General features: G+C 37.4%; 1 protein-coding gene across 1 annotated transcript in view; it reads left to right on the plus strand.

Annotated features, from left to right (window-relative positions):
- The window catches only part of LOC139942697 (uncharacterized), a 72,426-nt gene that overhangs the window by 25,511 nt on the left and 31,205 nt on the right, over window positions 1-15,710 (plus strand). The window contains exons 14-24 of the mRNA XM_071939501.1: window positions 4,839-4,928; window positions 6,048-6,221; window positions 7,201-7,386; window positions 8,407-8,851; window positions 9,374-9,553; window positions 9,905-10,015; window positions 10,602-10,828; window positions 11,694-11,772; window positions 12,406-12,570; window positions 13,504-13,620; window positions 15,308-15,565. Coding sequence (XP_071795602.1) covers window positions 4,839-4,928; window positions 6,048-6,221; window positions 7,201-7,386; window positions 8,407-8,851; window positions 9,374-9,553; window positions 9,905-10,015; window positions 10,602-10,828; window positions 11,694-11,772; window positions 12,406-12,570; window positions 13,504-13,620; window positions 15,308-15,565 — 2,032 coding nt within the window. The remainder of the gene's footprint in view (window positions 1-4,838; window positions 4,929-6,047; window positions 6,222-7,200; window positions 7,387-8,406; window positions 8,852-9,373; window positions 9,554-9,904; window positions 10,016-10,601; window positions 10,829-11,693; window positions 11,773-12,405; window positions 12,571-13,503; window positions 13,621-15,307; window positions 15,566-15,710) is intronic.

Genomic DNA, 15,710 nt, shown 5'->3' on the forward strand with positions numbered 1-15,710 from the left:
ACAGACCCTGGCTAGGGAGAGAGTTCTCCTGGCAGAGTTGCAAAACTATACTGTTAAAAACAATGGTAAGACTATCTTAAAATACTGACTTGTGTATTGGTTTGTTGGGGTTCGATTAAGCATCTCCCCCCCAAAAAAACAAAAAAACAAAGCAATAACAAAAAATAATAATAATAATAATAACAATAACAATAACAATAACAATAACAAAAACAATAACAATAACAATAACAATAACAATAACAATAACAATAACAATAACAATAACAATAACAATAACAATAACAATAACAATAACAATAACAATAACAATAACAATAACAATAACAATAACAATAACAATAACAATAACAATAACATCAACAATAACAATAACAATAACATCAACAATAACAATAATAATAACATCAACAATAACAATAATAATAACATCAATAAAATAAAAATACATGAATAAATAAATAAATAAGTCATTGTAAAAAGTTATGCAGCAAGTTTCAATGACACCATGCATACACAGCAGTTCAAATTTTTGTTTTAAAGTGGATTGAAACTTCTTTTTTTTCACTAATCACCATGTTTCCAATATTCAGCAAACAATGACCTAGCTGGACATCATTCACCACCTAATGTTGATGATGAAAATGAGTTGGAAATTCATCCAGTGTTTGAAGACAGTGATGAATTTGAAGAACTACAACCAGTGCCCCTCTCACCAGCCAGACCTACATTTGGGGGGAAGTGTCCCCGTAAAACTGCTTTGAAACTATCGGATGATGAAGGTAAAATTAATACAATACAAAAGAAAACAATATACTAACATTTGTTTCTTTGACAACAGCTGCTAATGTGCTATATATAAAGTTAGTGTTTGTTTCTTCTTTTTTGGGAGTATTGAGTGCGATATGCTTCTGCCCAATTATCTTTTGATGGCTACCTCCTGAAATAGTTTCAAATTTCCCGCACTCCCATTAACACATCCCTAATTCACTTAATACTAGTTATGGGCAGAACAGTGTCTAGTTACACAGTCTCCTTTTTCTCACACTTTTCCGCCCCACCCCCTCTTGGCATGGTGCTTTGGGCAATTTTTTGTAAAGCTTGCCTTTCAGTGTTTGATTCTCGTTAGACACGGGAAGGGGCTTTTTAACTGGCAAATCATTCAGGTACAATTGTTTTTTGTTTGGTGGTCACATTGTCGTCTCAACTTAAGACTTGCTTGCAGTGGCTACATGTATGATTGCATTCTTCCCTCTGCAACACAATGTGTTTTTCACCCATACAGAAGAAAATGAGATCAAAAGTCTGAAAGAAGATAACCTGAAGCTTCTAGGTGAGATACTAGAATTGAATGAGCTCAACAGAGAACTAAAGGAAAAAATAACTGAACTTGAAACGGAGAGAGGTAAGGCGTTTTCTTCAGTTATTTAAAATACATGTGTTCTTGGTCCTATAAAGCAGGTTTCTCTGGTTGATGAACAAAATAATAACTCCTCGCAAAAGTTACAAGACCAATTAAAAAAAGGAAGCTGGATATTTGGTTTAGCATAAAAGAAAGTATACAGTAGAACTAATATGTAACAAGATAATAAACTTTGGCATTGCTTGAAAAAAATATTACCTCTTTTTATTGTATTGGCTCTGTAAGAATACTTATTGATGCATTGCAGACTGTTAATATGGTGCAAAAACAGTTTTCAAAAACATAAAGCTAACAGACAATGATTTAAACACACTGAAATTTTAGGATGGTTAAAACCGGTACCAATTACTAAGGTTTTTGATTTGAATTTGGGTTGGGACCAATTCTGTTGCAAGTATTACAAGTGTGCTAATTTTACACCCTGTATATGACCTGTTTACATTTTTAGCCTCTCAAGCACATTCTGCTGCCGTTACCAACAGAGCAGTACCACCTCGCCCAGGACAGTTGGACCGTGATGTTGCCGCAATGCATCAGGTAACATGCAACAACTAACCGATAAACTTCAATAAATTATGCAAACCTGGATTGGATATGATTTCAAATTATTTACAAGTCGTTATACTCCCCAACAATATGGGTCTCAACATGTAGATAAAAACAAAAGAAAGTACAAAAGTTAGAGAAACACAAGTTTACAACTATGAAAGTTGTCTCTCTTTTCTTTTCAGACTTATACTTCACGTGCACTGCTGTTTTCACTTGTATTTGCTATTTACACATGAAAATTACCGTAAAGATTTCAGGCCCCTTGCTTAAAAATTACATAAACTTATAATCTTAACAGATCTTGGCTAAATCGTGAATAATGTTTCATGTTGATTTTATACTGTGTTTTTATATTTTGTAGATGGTGGAGCTCAGCAAGGGAACACGAATATTTGTGTATGCCATGAATATTTCTGCATCCATGAGGTACAAGAACAAGTCGGCAAGTAGAATGGCAATCTGCTTGCTGAATGCATTTTACACCAATGTTGAGTTGGGGGCCATGGAAACCCTCAAAATGGTTCCTAAGGATATCTTGGCAGCTATTTTAGGTACTGTATACATTTTAAAGGATAGCTACATAGCTTTCCTAAAATGCAATTCATCTAATGTATCAAGTTTTGTTTTCAATGATTTCTATTTTAATGCTGCCTCTGTCATATCTGTCTGGACTCATGCATAGCAACGTTTCATTTGTTTCTTCATAATAGTTGTATGTTTAATTTTGTTTTTAACTACCATATTTTTATTTCAGCTTTTCCAGTGCAATAACATATTTGTATGCATGTGATGTAGCATTTATATTTTTTTCCCTATCTCCCCCCCCCTCCCTCTACCCTAACACAGACTTCACACTTCAGAACACAGCTGACATCACAGCAACATCAGCCACAATTAAGCAGAGCATGAGGACCAAGTTGACTGGACTGAAGTTCAGAAATAAGTAGACTTTCAATTCTGTTACCAATTAACTAAAGATTAGCTCATGCATTTTACTATCATTAATCACAGATAACGGTAGGTAGAATAGCATAATGGTTTTGTTCTGAATCTGTATTATTTGTACTGTGCAGGTAAGAATGAGAGAATCCAATACTCAGATCACCTATGTGATATTAGTCACGATACTACTTAAAAAAAAAAAAAAAAAAAAAAAAAAAAACTGTTTCGCAACCAAATTATATGTATATAAACTGCATTAAGATTGTATTTCAAAAGAGTTGTTGTCGGAATTACAGGTTTATCATTTAAAAAAAAACGCTTTTTGATTCCAAAGTTTAAATTGTATTCACTGTACCTTGCAATGATATGTATTTTTGTTTATTATCTGTACTAGTCCAATGTATTTTAATTTAAAAGAAAAGTCTCAGGTATAATCTAAAGACTGTTTTTATTTTTGTTTTACACATGTACATATATCTTCTTTTTATTTAAACAACTCCAGCCATAATGCTGAATGCCTGACTTGCCATAGAAATTTACACATGACATGCATTACTTTTTTTTAAACAATTTTGTATAATCATCCATACATTAACAGGGTATCTGCACACTATAAAAAGTCAAATTTAAGACTTTTTAAGACTGTATTTAGTGTTATGAAAACCGTGTATTCAACTGTGAGTCAGGAACCTATACTGGTAAGAAATTTTATTTATTTTAAGTTCAAAGAAAAACTGCTTGAAAGAAAACAATTCTGGACTTCTGCAGTGAGTTTAAATAGAATATTCACAGTTTTCTTATTAATATTAGTAAGCAATTTGTTTTTAAAGTGTCAAGAGGTTTGATGTTCAAGCTGCTTAAACTGATCAATCAAGAATAGCCATGGTTTAAACAATAAACAAATTTTGCCTCAGAAAAATGTGTAGAAACGTATTTCTTTTCAATTACTTCTCTTTTGATAATCTTTTGTTTTGAATGTGGTTTTTGTTTTGTAAAGAAACTAATACCCTGGTCACACATAGACACCGCTTCTACTACGATGGAAAGTGGCCGAGAGCAGAGAGCATGGCCAATCGTGGGAGGATCTCTAAGAGCATGGTTTGGTCGGGGTTTGATCTCCTAGGTCGTGAAGCTGCATGCTCTCCCCAGGCTTATTTTGAACATGCTGAAAATTAGCGTAGTGGGGTCGTGGCCAACTACATTCGCAGTACAGTCGTGATGTGGTCTTTAATTTGCAAAATAGCTGGATTTTGACGGCGATATAGTGCCCCGATTTGATAACTTTTTCAGATCGGGGTGATCGGCATGGTCTTCGTAAGGTCGCAGGGCTGTGTGAACGGGCTATTAGCAAAGTCAAGCGGGCCCACAACAAAACTGAACTGTTTTTAAAAAACAATTAAAAACCTGCAATTCTGCATAAATAATTAAGACAAATTAAAGCCTGTTTTTACAAAAGACCAATGTGTGTTTTTAAAAAACAGTAATTCCTGTTTTTTAAAAACAGTAACTCCTGTTTTTTTAAAACAGCAATACATGCGTAATAACATAGACTATAATTTATAAGGAAACCTGTTTTTAAAAAATAGAAAGACCTGTTTTTACAAAACAGTTCATAATTTCTGTTTTAATACTGTTTTTGTACCTGTTTTTTGTATGTTTTTCGTCGTTCCAAATTGCATCCTTTCAAACAGGTTTTTAAAAAACATGTTTCGAGCAGGATAAAAACATGTTTTTTTCCTGTTTAGTTTCGGTAAGGGACTGTTCCCAAAAGATTCTTAAAATCTATAACTCTATATGGCATTTTGAACGGGTGGAAGTGCCATCATTTCAGCGTACTTTCTAAGATCTTGATACAATTTATAGACTTTTTGGTCACGATTAACTCTCACCCCTTCATTATAGTATTTTGTGTTTTCCCCAACAGAGACGACAGGCTCTTACCGATTTACGATCAGAAACCTTCTACCCACCAAACTATTTTCCATATGCTGATAGTATCTTCGAAAAAATTTATGTAAGTACATTATTCATATTTAGCCCAAATATAAGAGTAAAGCATATTTGGAGTCACATATTCCATGGGCAAAGAAATGTTATTGCACCTTTAATTGGCTAATTCTTGTACGGCATATTCTATCGAGAGGATGAATTACCTGTTGCAAACAACAAAATATTCGAAACAATAGTTAATGACCTGACGTTTGGATCCTGTGAGAGTCTTTCTCAAAGGCTATAAATGACAATACGACACAAATAAACAGGTATGCTGCTAAGGTCGAAACGTCAGGTCAAGTATTTATCATCCTGGCCAGCTTGTAATAGGTTGTCTCTGTTTCTAGTTCCCTGCTGTTCCTTGCTGTATCCGAACCTTGCTGTCAGTCATCTTCATTAAGGACTTACGTATTAAGGACCAGTGCTTTTTTTGCTATTTGTAGCCTGTATGCCTACACACATGTACGTGTAGTCTAGCTGTCCAACACGGTTGTTTATTTGTTTCCCATAAATAAAACTTTATTTGCAAATACATGTATTGTGTTTGTACTTTTTGAAATGGCCAAAATAAATAATAATAATAATAATTATAATAATAATAAAGTATTAATCACCATGTATCCAAAAGAGTCTAATGTAAACCTACCTACATGTAGGGTACATGTAGGGCTTTCTTTCTTTATGGAAATTGACCCAGAGTCATAGAGATCCATATCAACCGAAAGGGCCATCTGACGAGCAGCTGTCAAGTTATGAAAGCAGTCTTTGCTGCTTTGCAACTGACAACATGATGATGATGATTATAAAAAAGGTTCAATATTTAATCGATTTTCCTGGCTGCTGATTGGTCAACTGCTCTGTAATTTTTTGTCTTAAATGTTTGGTAACTTACCCATCATAAGTGGAATATGCATTTGCATGTAGGCCTACCTTGCAACTACGCCAACACAACTTTGGACTATGTTACACCACAAAGAAACTGCAAATGTCAAAACAGAATCGAGTTTGCTAGAGGATTAATATTTTCCGATATGACGTTGGATTAAGGAAAAAATGTCTGCATCCAATATACAACTCGATCGTCAGCCTCAAAGTCTATTTGATTCAGAACTGCAATACCTGGTGATTTTTTCTTTAACAGTTCACAGAGGATGGTGTGATCATATTTAGTAATGAGCAAAATCTTCAGAAACGCAGCTTCCCAACTCCTGGTCAACTGGTCTTCTCTGATTACGAGGATGCGAACATCTTGGCACCATTTTGGGCTGACGTAGACAGTACAGTATTCAATAACGACAACAACGTCTTTTACCAGGTAAAATATTTCTACTTATAAATATTCAAAAAATTATCTATTTTTTTTTTTTTAAATATCAATGTGAAGCCAGGTCGACTTCACGCACACTGTCTCCATCGTCGACTGGAAAACCATTTGAAATACTTTTTGAACCTTTTTGTATTTCATGATTTATATTAGAAAATATTTTCGGACTTGCTTTCCACGTCTTGCAAAGACTCAAGGTGTTATGCGAAACATGGGTTTCTGTCCAAATGAAAGTGGCTGGGGGGTTCTAGAGGACCATGATTGCAGATCCGTCCATTGGGAACTAAAGTATTTAAATTGTCCGAGTCTGTTGGGGGATTCCAAGTCCAAGTCATGGTGCTCTGAGACCAAGTTCTAAAGAATGGACTCCAATGGACTGTAGCATCAGCCATTGAGGCATTTGTACTTTGTTTTTTTGGTTGATCTATTAAGTAATATTTGTCTGACAAATTTAGCCATACCTGTGTGCCTTGTTATAATTTTTTTGTTTCGAATCACATGCTAAAAAACTGTAATGGGCATACATGTTGACTCATTGAGATGCATTGACCCACTCAGCATTCTGCAGTTTGTATTCCTAACGGTCCTTTAGGGTGTGCGCTACAATTGCCGGGATGCCACATTAGGTCAGGTGTGAGCTAGCTTATGGGAGTACCATTGTGGAGTATTTAACACAATGGAATAATGTACCCCACAATGGAATTATTTGTTCAAACTGTGCTCCACAAGGTAATTCTTTAGAAAAAGGAACAAAAGAGCAACACGCAGGATCTCACAAACTGGATCTGTAAGGTTGTTCAGGTGAACGCAATGCCGTTGTTCAACAATCAACAAACTGTAGGCATAAACAAGTGACTGCTGGGCGCTTTATAGAACAACATTGCATAGTAACTGTGCGTTTAAGTATAGAGTCTGCATTCTTTGACCATTTGTGTGTGGGTGTGTGTGTGTTTGTGTTTATTCTTCAAAGGATCTTGATGCTGCAGCTCCGGGTTTTAACAAAGCTGCAGTACTTAGCACCATCAGTGCGATGGTGTCCGAACATCCTGATCTGTCCGCTCAATACCCATACTTCAGCGCAACATGGGCACTCGTTATTACATGGGTAAATGTGAGACCTGCTCAAGCCATTCCAACAGCAGTAGACACCCAATATGTGAGTACAAATGTTTATGTTATGGGACTTGTACATGACTTTGTGATGTCAGTAATGGCCAATTGCAGCTAGTTTGGGTAAGGGCATGGGTTCAGTTTCCGGTCCTTATTTTAGACCTTGTGTCCTGTAGCAAACATCTTTGCAACAGTTAGATGCTTTGTCCTTTGGATGGGATTTAAATAGGTTAGGCATTGCACTGCCTCATCAACATGGTAACTTGAATGGGACACATTGCTTCGGATAGGGCGAGTTGGTATATGAAAACCGTTTGAAACCGTTTGTTAAGCATAAGGTTAGAAAGATGTTTTAAGAGTAAAGTTCCACACAAATTTCCCTTAAATTGGCATGGTTTGCGATAAAAATTTCATGAACTAACACGGCACGCCATCTTGTGGAGTTGAGTTTTGACTCCATAAAATGGCCAAACCTAGTTCGCAAAGAAAAAGGAAAAGCATGCAATTTAGAGGCATGTTTATGTGGATTATTGTATTGTACTTTTAAAACTTCTATCTAACCATATCGACCAACTCGACCATTCCAAGGCAATGAGTCCCTTTAATACATGTACATGTAGATCCTTTATTGTTCACATAACCCAAACACAGCTCAGTGGCATTGGTTCTGATGGAGCACTAGAAGAACTGATGTTCTTTTCATTATTAGGAGATGTTATGATGGCAATATTACTTGTTTTACTGAATTTTTGGAGACCAATTAGCTTGAATTGGTATGACGTAAATATCTTTGTAGTATTAACCTTAAAGGGAAATTAAATCATAAATTGTTTAAAGCATTCATTCTTATCTTCTAATGTTTAACAAAAAACAACCAAAACTAGATCAGATTTGTTGGACAATACATCACACTTTCAGTGAAAACAGCATAAAATGATTTTAATCTCAATATGTTTGGGATTTTTCACACAACTTCTCAATATTAATGCAGGGAAAATAATTTTCAAAATTGATTGAGGTGAAAAATGGTTTTAGCTTGAATAATCTGATATTTTCCTTTTATTAGGAGACCAACACATTCCAAGTCATAATTGTGACGGATTCAAATCATGGTTTTGCCATCATGAACTACCATCCATCGCACATGAATTGGAACCCTGCAATGCTCTTTGACAGCAACGTCATCCTTGGATACTCATACGGACTATTAAATGAGCATTTTCACGTGCAAGGTGTATCTAATATTTTCAAGCCAGGACGCGACAATGGGAACTCTGGGCTTCAAGGACGATGGGTGTTCCATATCGACAAGCTCCCACAGAATTACCAAAATCCACGTTTGTTCTGTACAAACTGGGCATCAAGGCAGTCATTTTCCAGGTCATGGATATTTTCTTATTTGTTTACTGCCCACACCTGTCCTTGTTCTTGGACTATGGCATGGTTAGACTTCCGCTTCACTTATATAGGCTTTGAGACATCATTACCAACACAAGGAAGTTCTGGCGTATGTGAGTAAAAACACGGCATTGACCAAATTCTGATTTGCTTATTAGAATGTTTTTGTATAATCTAAGAAGAAAAATATCAATTTATCTATTAATTTATTTTCCTGATTTCAATTTTAGAGTTATATACTTTGATTGCTGACCGCACCACCAGCGGTGACTCGCAATATACTGCAGTGGGACCGGTGAAATGTGCATCGTGGGCCATTACCAGTTTATTGTTCGGGGATCATTGCAATCTATACTAACCTACGTTTGGTGTTAATTCCTGTGATTTGTTATATGAACAAGATTAATTTGAGAAATGTAAAGGTGCGAATAATATTACAAACAGAGTTGTCAGTTAGGTTTACAGCTCATTAAAAATTGGGGCGGGGGAGGTGGGCAAAGTTGACTACTTTTCAAAAGGTGTTGGGGTGGGGGGGGGGGGTTATTGGCTGGCAGGTACTTTGTATATACATCACATAGTAGTTTTATAACCTACTGATGAACAAGGTCTTTTATATTATATTTATCTCTTTACAGCTTTGTGTTTTGTGCGAACTTTTCAATGGCCTTGGTTAGCTGGTCCTCGGTGCTGCTACGATTTATTCTACGGTAGCATTATAGTTGGTGTAAGAAGTGCACTAAGTGCATCAGTGTTTGAGACATATCCAGTGAGCCTTTTTTTCTACAGAGTGAGCTTTTATTATCAACAATGGTTTGGTGAGCATGAGTTTTGGCAATTTATGAAAAGTTTTGAATGTTTATGAGTGCATGCAATGGTGAAAATATTTTCAAGAATTGAAAGATGGCAATATGTTACAATCAGAGAGGATGAAGCTGCCATTCAACAAATATTTCTTCTTTCAATGTCAGAAAAACTGCTCTCCATTGCATGAGATGCAATACATCACAAAATAACGTTCCAGGTTGTAAATTCACAGGTTGTGTATTCACAAACATAAACGTTCCTACAAGGCTTAAAAAACGACGGACACATTTGTTAAGCAATCTACTTAAAAAGTATATTTTGTGTATAAATATATGACCATTTTGGAATTGTTTTCTGAACAGATGAGGAGTTTCTGCCCCGGCAACACTGTTGTGTACAATCAAACCTGTGTTACATCTATGAGCGCTTTAGGCCCCCCATGAGCTGTTGGAGATACAGGCCGCCATTTTGGGGTAAGTACTTGACTAATGCATGCTTACTAGTATTTTCCATACAATTCCATACAATTTTCCATAATTCTGTTTATCATTAAGTTTCAAAAAATTACCATATAAATGTCAATGACATGTAACCAGTTAGGGCTCTATCTGTCGGACAATAAGTGCCTTACAAAACCTAATTTGACCAAAAAGCCCCTATAGATGGATTGCACTCCTACCCACCAACAAATTCCCAAGCCCCTCTATAGATATTTTCTGAATGCGCACACTGTTGTTAGTTTTGGCTTAGTGCCCAAGTGCACCAGACTCGAGCTGTAGTGTTTCTGTTGGTCTGTTTGAGTTGCAGTCACACCTAAAGTTGTAGGTCATGTTTCATAAGAAATACAAGAACTAAGTACACTTTCGTTAAGAAAAGTTGTTCACTTGATGGTGTTTCTGACGTTGTTAGCTGCATTAAGTTTGTGCAACATCACATTCATCAAAGGTTTCAAATGTGAAAATATTTTTACTTTGGAGTCCGTTTTTGGAAAACAATCGTGGCACGTTGATGTAGTGACATTTTTATCATCTAGAAATAATGATTCTTCTTAACCCTCAGCCTGGTTCTTTGGAGACCCACATATCATGACCCTCGATAGTGTCGGCTACACGTTCAATGGCCTTGGAGAGTTCTCTATGCTGATTGTGGACGATCAGCCTACAAATGGGCAGAAAATGTTTGAGTTGCAGATTAGGACTAAGCGGGCTCTCAACACAGAAACACAACAACTCACTGACGCCACTTACTTAAGTGGGTTTGCTGCTGAGATTGTTGGTGGCGAAAGGGTGAGTGAAAATCAGATTTCTTACAACACCATCTGGAAATCAGGTCTGCTTAATGTTGTTATATAAACGATGTGACCTATGTTTACATTCAAAGCTCTCACGTCATGTTTCGCCGGGCAAAAACACGCGCAGTCATGGTAAGATTGCGTGTACTTTCTAGCTGAATGCCAAAACACAAAGGTTTTGCTCGGCGGTATAAGCGCGAATCATGTTATGTTTTCAAGTGACGTCAGAGGTCACATCGTCTATATATCCAGTTGGAATCCTGCTGTATGTGGATTGGATTTTCATTCCTTATCTGGGCCCAATTTCATAGAGCTGCTATAAGCACACAAAGTTGTTTAGCATGATTTGTTTTGCCTTACCAACCAAATTTCCACGTGATTTTTAGGATAAGCAAACAACAGCTGAATACCAGTAACAAGCAATATGCAACCAATTTTGTTGGTACCTGTTTTTATCATGGAAGAAATTTCATGTCAATAAAATTGTAGTGCTAAGCAGCTCTATGAAATTGGGCCCTGGTGTGGGCATGGCTTCCCTAGTTTGGGTTATCCTACTGCCACATCTAGAACTGAAGATTGCTTTTTGGTTTTTTTTTTGTGGATTTGTAAAATAAATAAATAAATAAAGCTTTTTTACTTTATGTAGCCTGTATGTGGACCCCCTCAAGTCTTCAAGTTAGGATCAGGGAGACTTAAATTGCAAAAATAGTGGTCCTCTACACAAAGGAAATAAGGTTTCTCCGAGGTTTTCTTTGTTAAAGTTGTACCTCAACGGGAAATCGTTTAGAAAGTGGAATAATATAAGGGTGTGCTCAATAAGGATGCATTTGATAATTTGTTTTTGTTCTTCGGTATTGCAGATTGAGATAAAAGCAAATGCTGCTGCCGATGGTCTTATTACAACAGTTAATGGGGAAGTGATAGTACCCACGACGGAAGGTAAAACACATCTATATGCACCATTTAATCAACTAAAAGTTACTTGGTTGTTGTTTTTGTTTGTGGCAGCAAGAACAAAAGATAAATTTGTAAAAAAAATTGTGAAAAAAATTGGACACTCTTGATTCTGACCATCACTGCACCAGTTACAAGGCCATTTAATCCTTAAACCAGCTCAGCTCTCTTGGGAGTATGCCTTCTCTGCTGTGGAAGTGTCGTGGCCGAGCGGTTAAGAACTCCAAATTCAAACTCTGGTGTTTCTGATCAGCAGAGTGTGGGTTCACATCCCCAGCCGTGACACTTGTGTCCGTAAGCAAGATGCTTAACCACAGCTTCCTCCTTCGAATGAGATGTAAAGCCCTTGGTCCCATGTGTTGTGTAACGCACGTAAAAGAGCCCAGTGCACTTATCGAAAAGAGAAGGGGTTAGCCCCGGTGTTCCTGGCTGTGGCAGCTGAATGTGCCGTTACAAGGTGCTTCATAATTGGGCCACAGAATTCGTAACTTCAATAACCTATCTTTCTGTAAAATGTTAGCCTTTGAGAAAAACTCGGCTAGGGTCAATACATCAGACCCTTAACTATTTTTTGCACTTAATCCCTTGGACTAATTATACAACTGAAATATTTTGCAGGTGTCATGATAGGTAACCTAACTGTGACTCTTGAGGAGAACCCATTGAAAGTGGCTGCTAACTACATAGAAAACATTGGGTTTGCCGTGGGTATAAACAACAGTTTTTGTGACATCACGTTCCGGATAGACGACGAATACAAAACTCGAACTAAAGGACTGATGGGTAAGGTCATCCAGACTTATTTCAGACTTTTCGTGAGTGTTATGAACAGGTTAAGTGTTAATTGGCACTTAAAGGCACTAGACACTATTGGTAATTACTCAAAGGAATTGTTAGCATAAAAACTTACTTTGTAATGAGCAATGGATATATAGCTGTTGATAGTATAAAACATTGTGAGAAACAGCTCCCTCTGAAGTATAGTAGTTTTTGAGAAAGAAGGAATTTCTCAGTAAAATATTTGAATTGATTTCGAGACCTCACGCGTGAGGTCTCGAAATCAACCATCTGTTTTTTCTTCCATTATTATCTCGCAATTTCGACGACCAACTGAGTCCAAACAGGTTTGTTATTCTGTGCATATGTTGAGATACACCAAGTGAGAAGACTGGTCTTTGACAATCACCATAAGTGTCCAGTGTATTTAAATGCTAGTTAAAACTTTCGAGGACTAGTCACCTGTACTTGTGTGTCCGGTTGGCTAAACGTTCAGTGTTGAGAAGTGCCTCCCTGCCACGGACAAGTGAAAACACTGGAGGACTCTCGTGAATTGACAAGCTACTGGGCCCAATTTCATGCTCTGCTTACCGCCGAATTCTGCGCTTTGAATCACGATTCCCCGCTTACAAGCAAGTGACGAATTTATGTGCTAGCCTTGTAAGCGTAGATTGCCTTTGTAACGTGGAGAACGCACGCGCAGAAGTCAAAGTTCAACCCTAACCTGTGAACTACGCTTGTCGTAAGCACAGAATTCCCTGCTTCCGTAAGCGCCGATTCTGTGCTTACAGTAAGCAGAGCCATGAAATTGGGCCTAGGTCCCTCGATGTAGTCACTGAAAAAGTTTAGGTAAAACCTTGATGGGTGAGAGAAGACTCATCACAAGTTAAAACGTTTAGAAACCATTCAAATGTATGAATGCTCTTATGCTTATTTTAGGTTTATGGGATGATGACACGACCAATGAGGCTCTAAGGCGTGATGGCAACCAGCAGCCGGCAACTGGGGATGGTGGGGTCATGACAGAAGAAGATTATTATCAATTTGGAATCACCTGTAAGTAACCTAGTGGTAGAATTCCAAATAGTGACTCATAAAGCTCAATTCAAATCAGTATTTATGATATACTTCTCTTTTTCGAGAAAAAAAAAATAATATTGTTATTATTATTGGTTTATTAAAAATTCAAACATCACTGCCCGAGGGCTGAATTGATTTTTAAAATATACACAACAAGAATATACATTATAAAAACATTTAAAAGGGAAGAAAAATTGTTTTAAAGATTATGTTCAAGGATTATAGATGAAATAATGAAGGGGATAACAGTTTATCTTCAACAAAACCAAAGAGAGTTTAGCCATGAGGACAGCCTAGACAACTAAAGACTAAACAAACAGATCAGACAAAGAGTTTTCACAAAACAAACAAAAAAGACCACTCATAGATTTGTAAGGCTGACAATAATTAGCAGGCATCTCTGACCAGACTGGTTCAAAAATAGGTGCGTTTCTCAAAGTTGGATTTGCTTCAAAGAGGTTCTGAAATTCATCTTTATGGTCTCACTCTTGCATTTGTTTTTAAGTGGACAGTCTTTGGAATAGCCTTGCTCAAGGCGGTCGAATTATTCACTCCGTAAAAAGACCGCCGCTGTATAAAAACCCACCCGTATACACTGTGAGTAAAATGTGTAACCACATCGCACGACACGATGCCCCCGTACACTATCCGCATGTGTCGGCCATCAGGCCGAACTCAAGGCAGTCGAATTATTCACTCCGAAAAACAAGACCGCCACTAAAAACCCACCCGTATACACTGTGCGTAAAATGTGTAACCACATCGCACGACACGATGCCCCTGTACACTATCCGCATGCGTCGGCCATCAGGCCGACAGCCTTATAGGGTCTGTGTTGAAGCCACTGACCTCATTACTATAATAAGCGAAGAGTTCCCACAGTCAACTCATAACCATAATGCCCGTGAAAGACGAGACATGTTTACATCTCACACCACCACCACGGACGCTCAGCGACCCATGATAGGGTCAAAAGGTCGTGATAAGGGAAGTGAGTGATATTGGACGTCAAAATGATTAATTCATTTCCTGTTTTGTCTGATAGGTCTGACGAAAGATATACATATTCATTAGCTGCGTACTAGCATATACGAGAGCCCCCCTCCCCCCATTTTTTTTTAAATATTGGAAATTGTTATCATGAAACACATTAAACCCGGAAGTTACAGCTCCGACAAGGCCTCCGCCTGCGATTAGTGGTACGAGTGTGGATGACTTGTGTGCACAGTAGTTGTACGATGTGACAGTGTGTATACGGGTGGGTCGAGTGGTGTGATTACACGCACCACGCACAGTGTATATGAGTTGTGCATAGTAGCCGTACGGTGTGCGTTGAGCGATGTGACGGTGTATATGAATGGGTCGTGCGGTGTGAACACGCACAGTAAGCACAGTGTATACGTGTGGGTTTACAACGGCGACTTTTTTGGAGTGAATAATGCGACTGCCTTGAGCAAGGCTTTCTTTGGAAGTCCACCTTAAAATGTTTCAATTATTTAAACAAATATGCAAAGCTTTTTTTTTTTTTTTAAGTCTCTAGCAAAACCCGGTAGACGATAAAAAGCAACACAAACAAACCTTATTCTGAATGCTCATGCTTGCGCTAAATTCTTAAACTTTAAAAAAAGTACCAACCGTTATTTTGTGTTTGTTTCCTTTGCAGGGCGTATTACTGAAGAGGATTCCCTTTTTTATTATGTCGACTCAGAAAGCTTTGCCTCCGAGAATGATATCACCTTTACTCCACGGTTTTTAGATAATCTGATAGCTGAGGCAACTACGGCAGAGCTTGAGGCAGTCATGAAACTCTGCAAAAATGACAAGATGTGTCAGTTTGACTATCTAGCAACCAAGGATCCGGTATTTGGTGAGGCTGCCATGATGATAAACAGTGAGAACCAAGCCGAACTTAACAGAGCAAGTAAGAACAGAAACAACTAACTGTTTATAATTCTCAACCTTGCCCTGCACCCAGATTAATAGAGCTGCTTAAAGGCAGTGGACACTATTGGTAATTACTCAAAAGAATTATTAGCATAAAACCTTTCTTGATTACGAGTAATGGG

Source organism: Asterias amurensis, chromosome 10 (assembly GCF_032118995.1).
Source record: "Asterias amurensis chromosome 10, ASM3211899v1".
NCBI classification, from domain to species: Eukaryota; Metazoa; Echinodermata; class Asteroidea; order Forcipulatida; family Asteriidae; genus Asterias; species Asterias amurensis.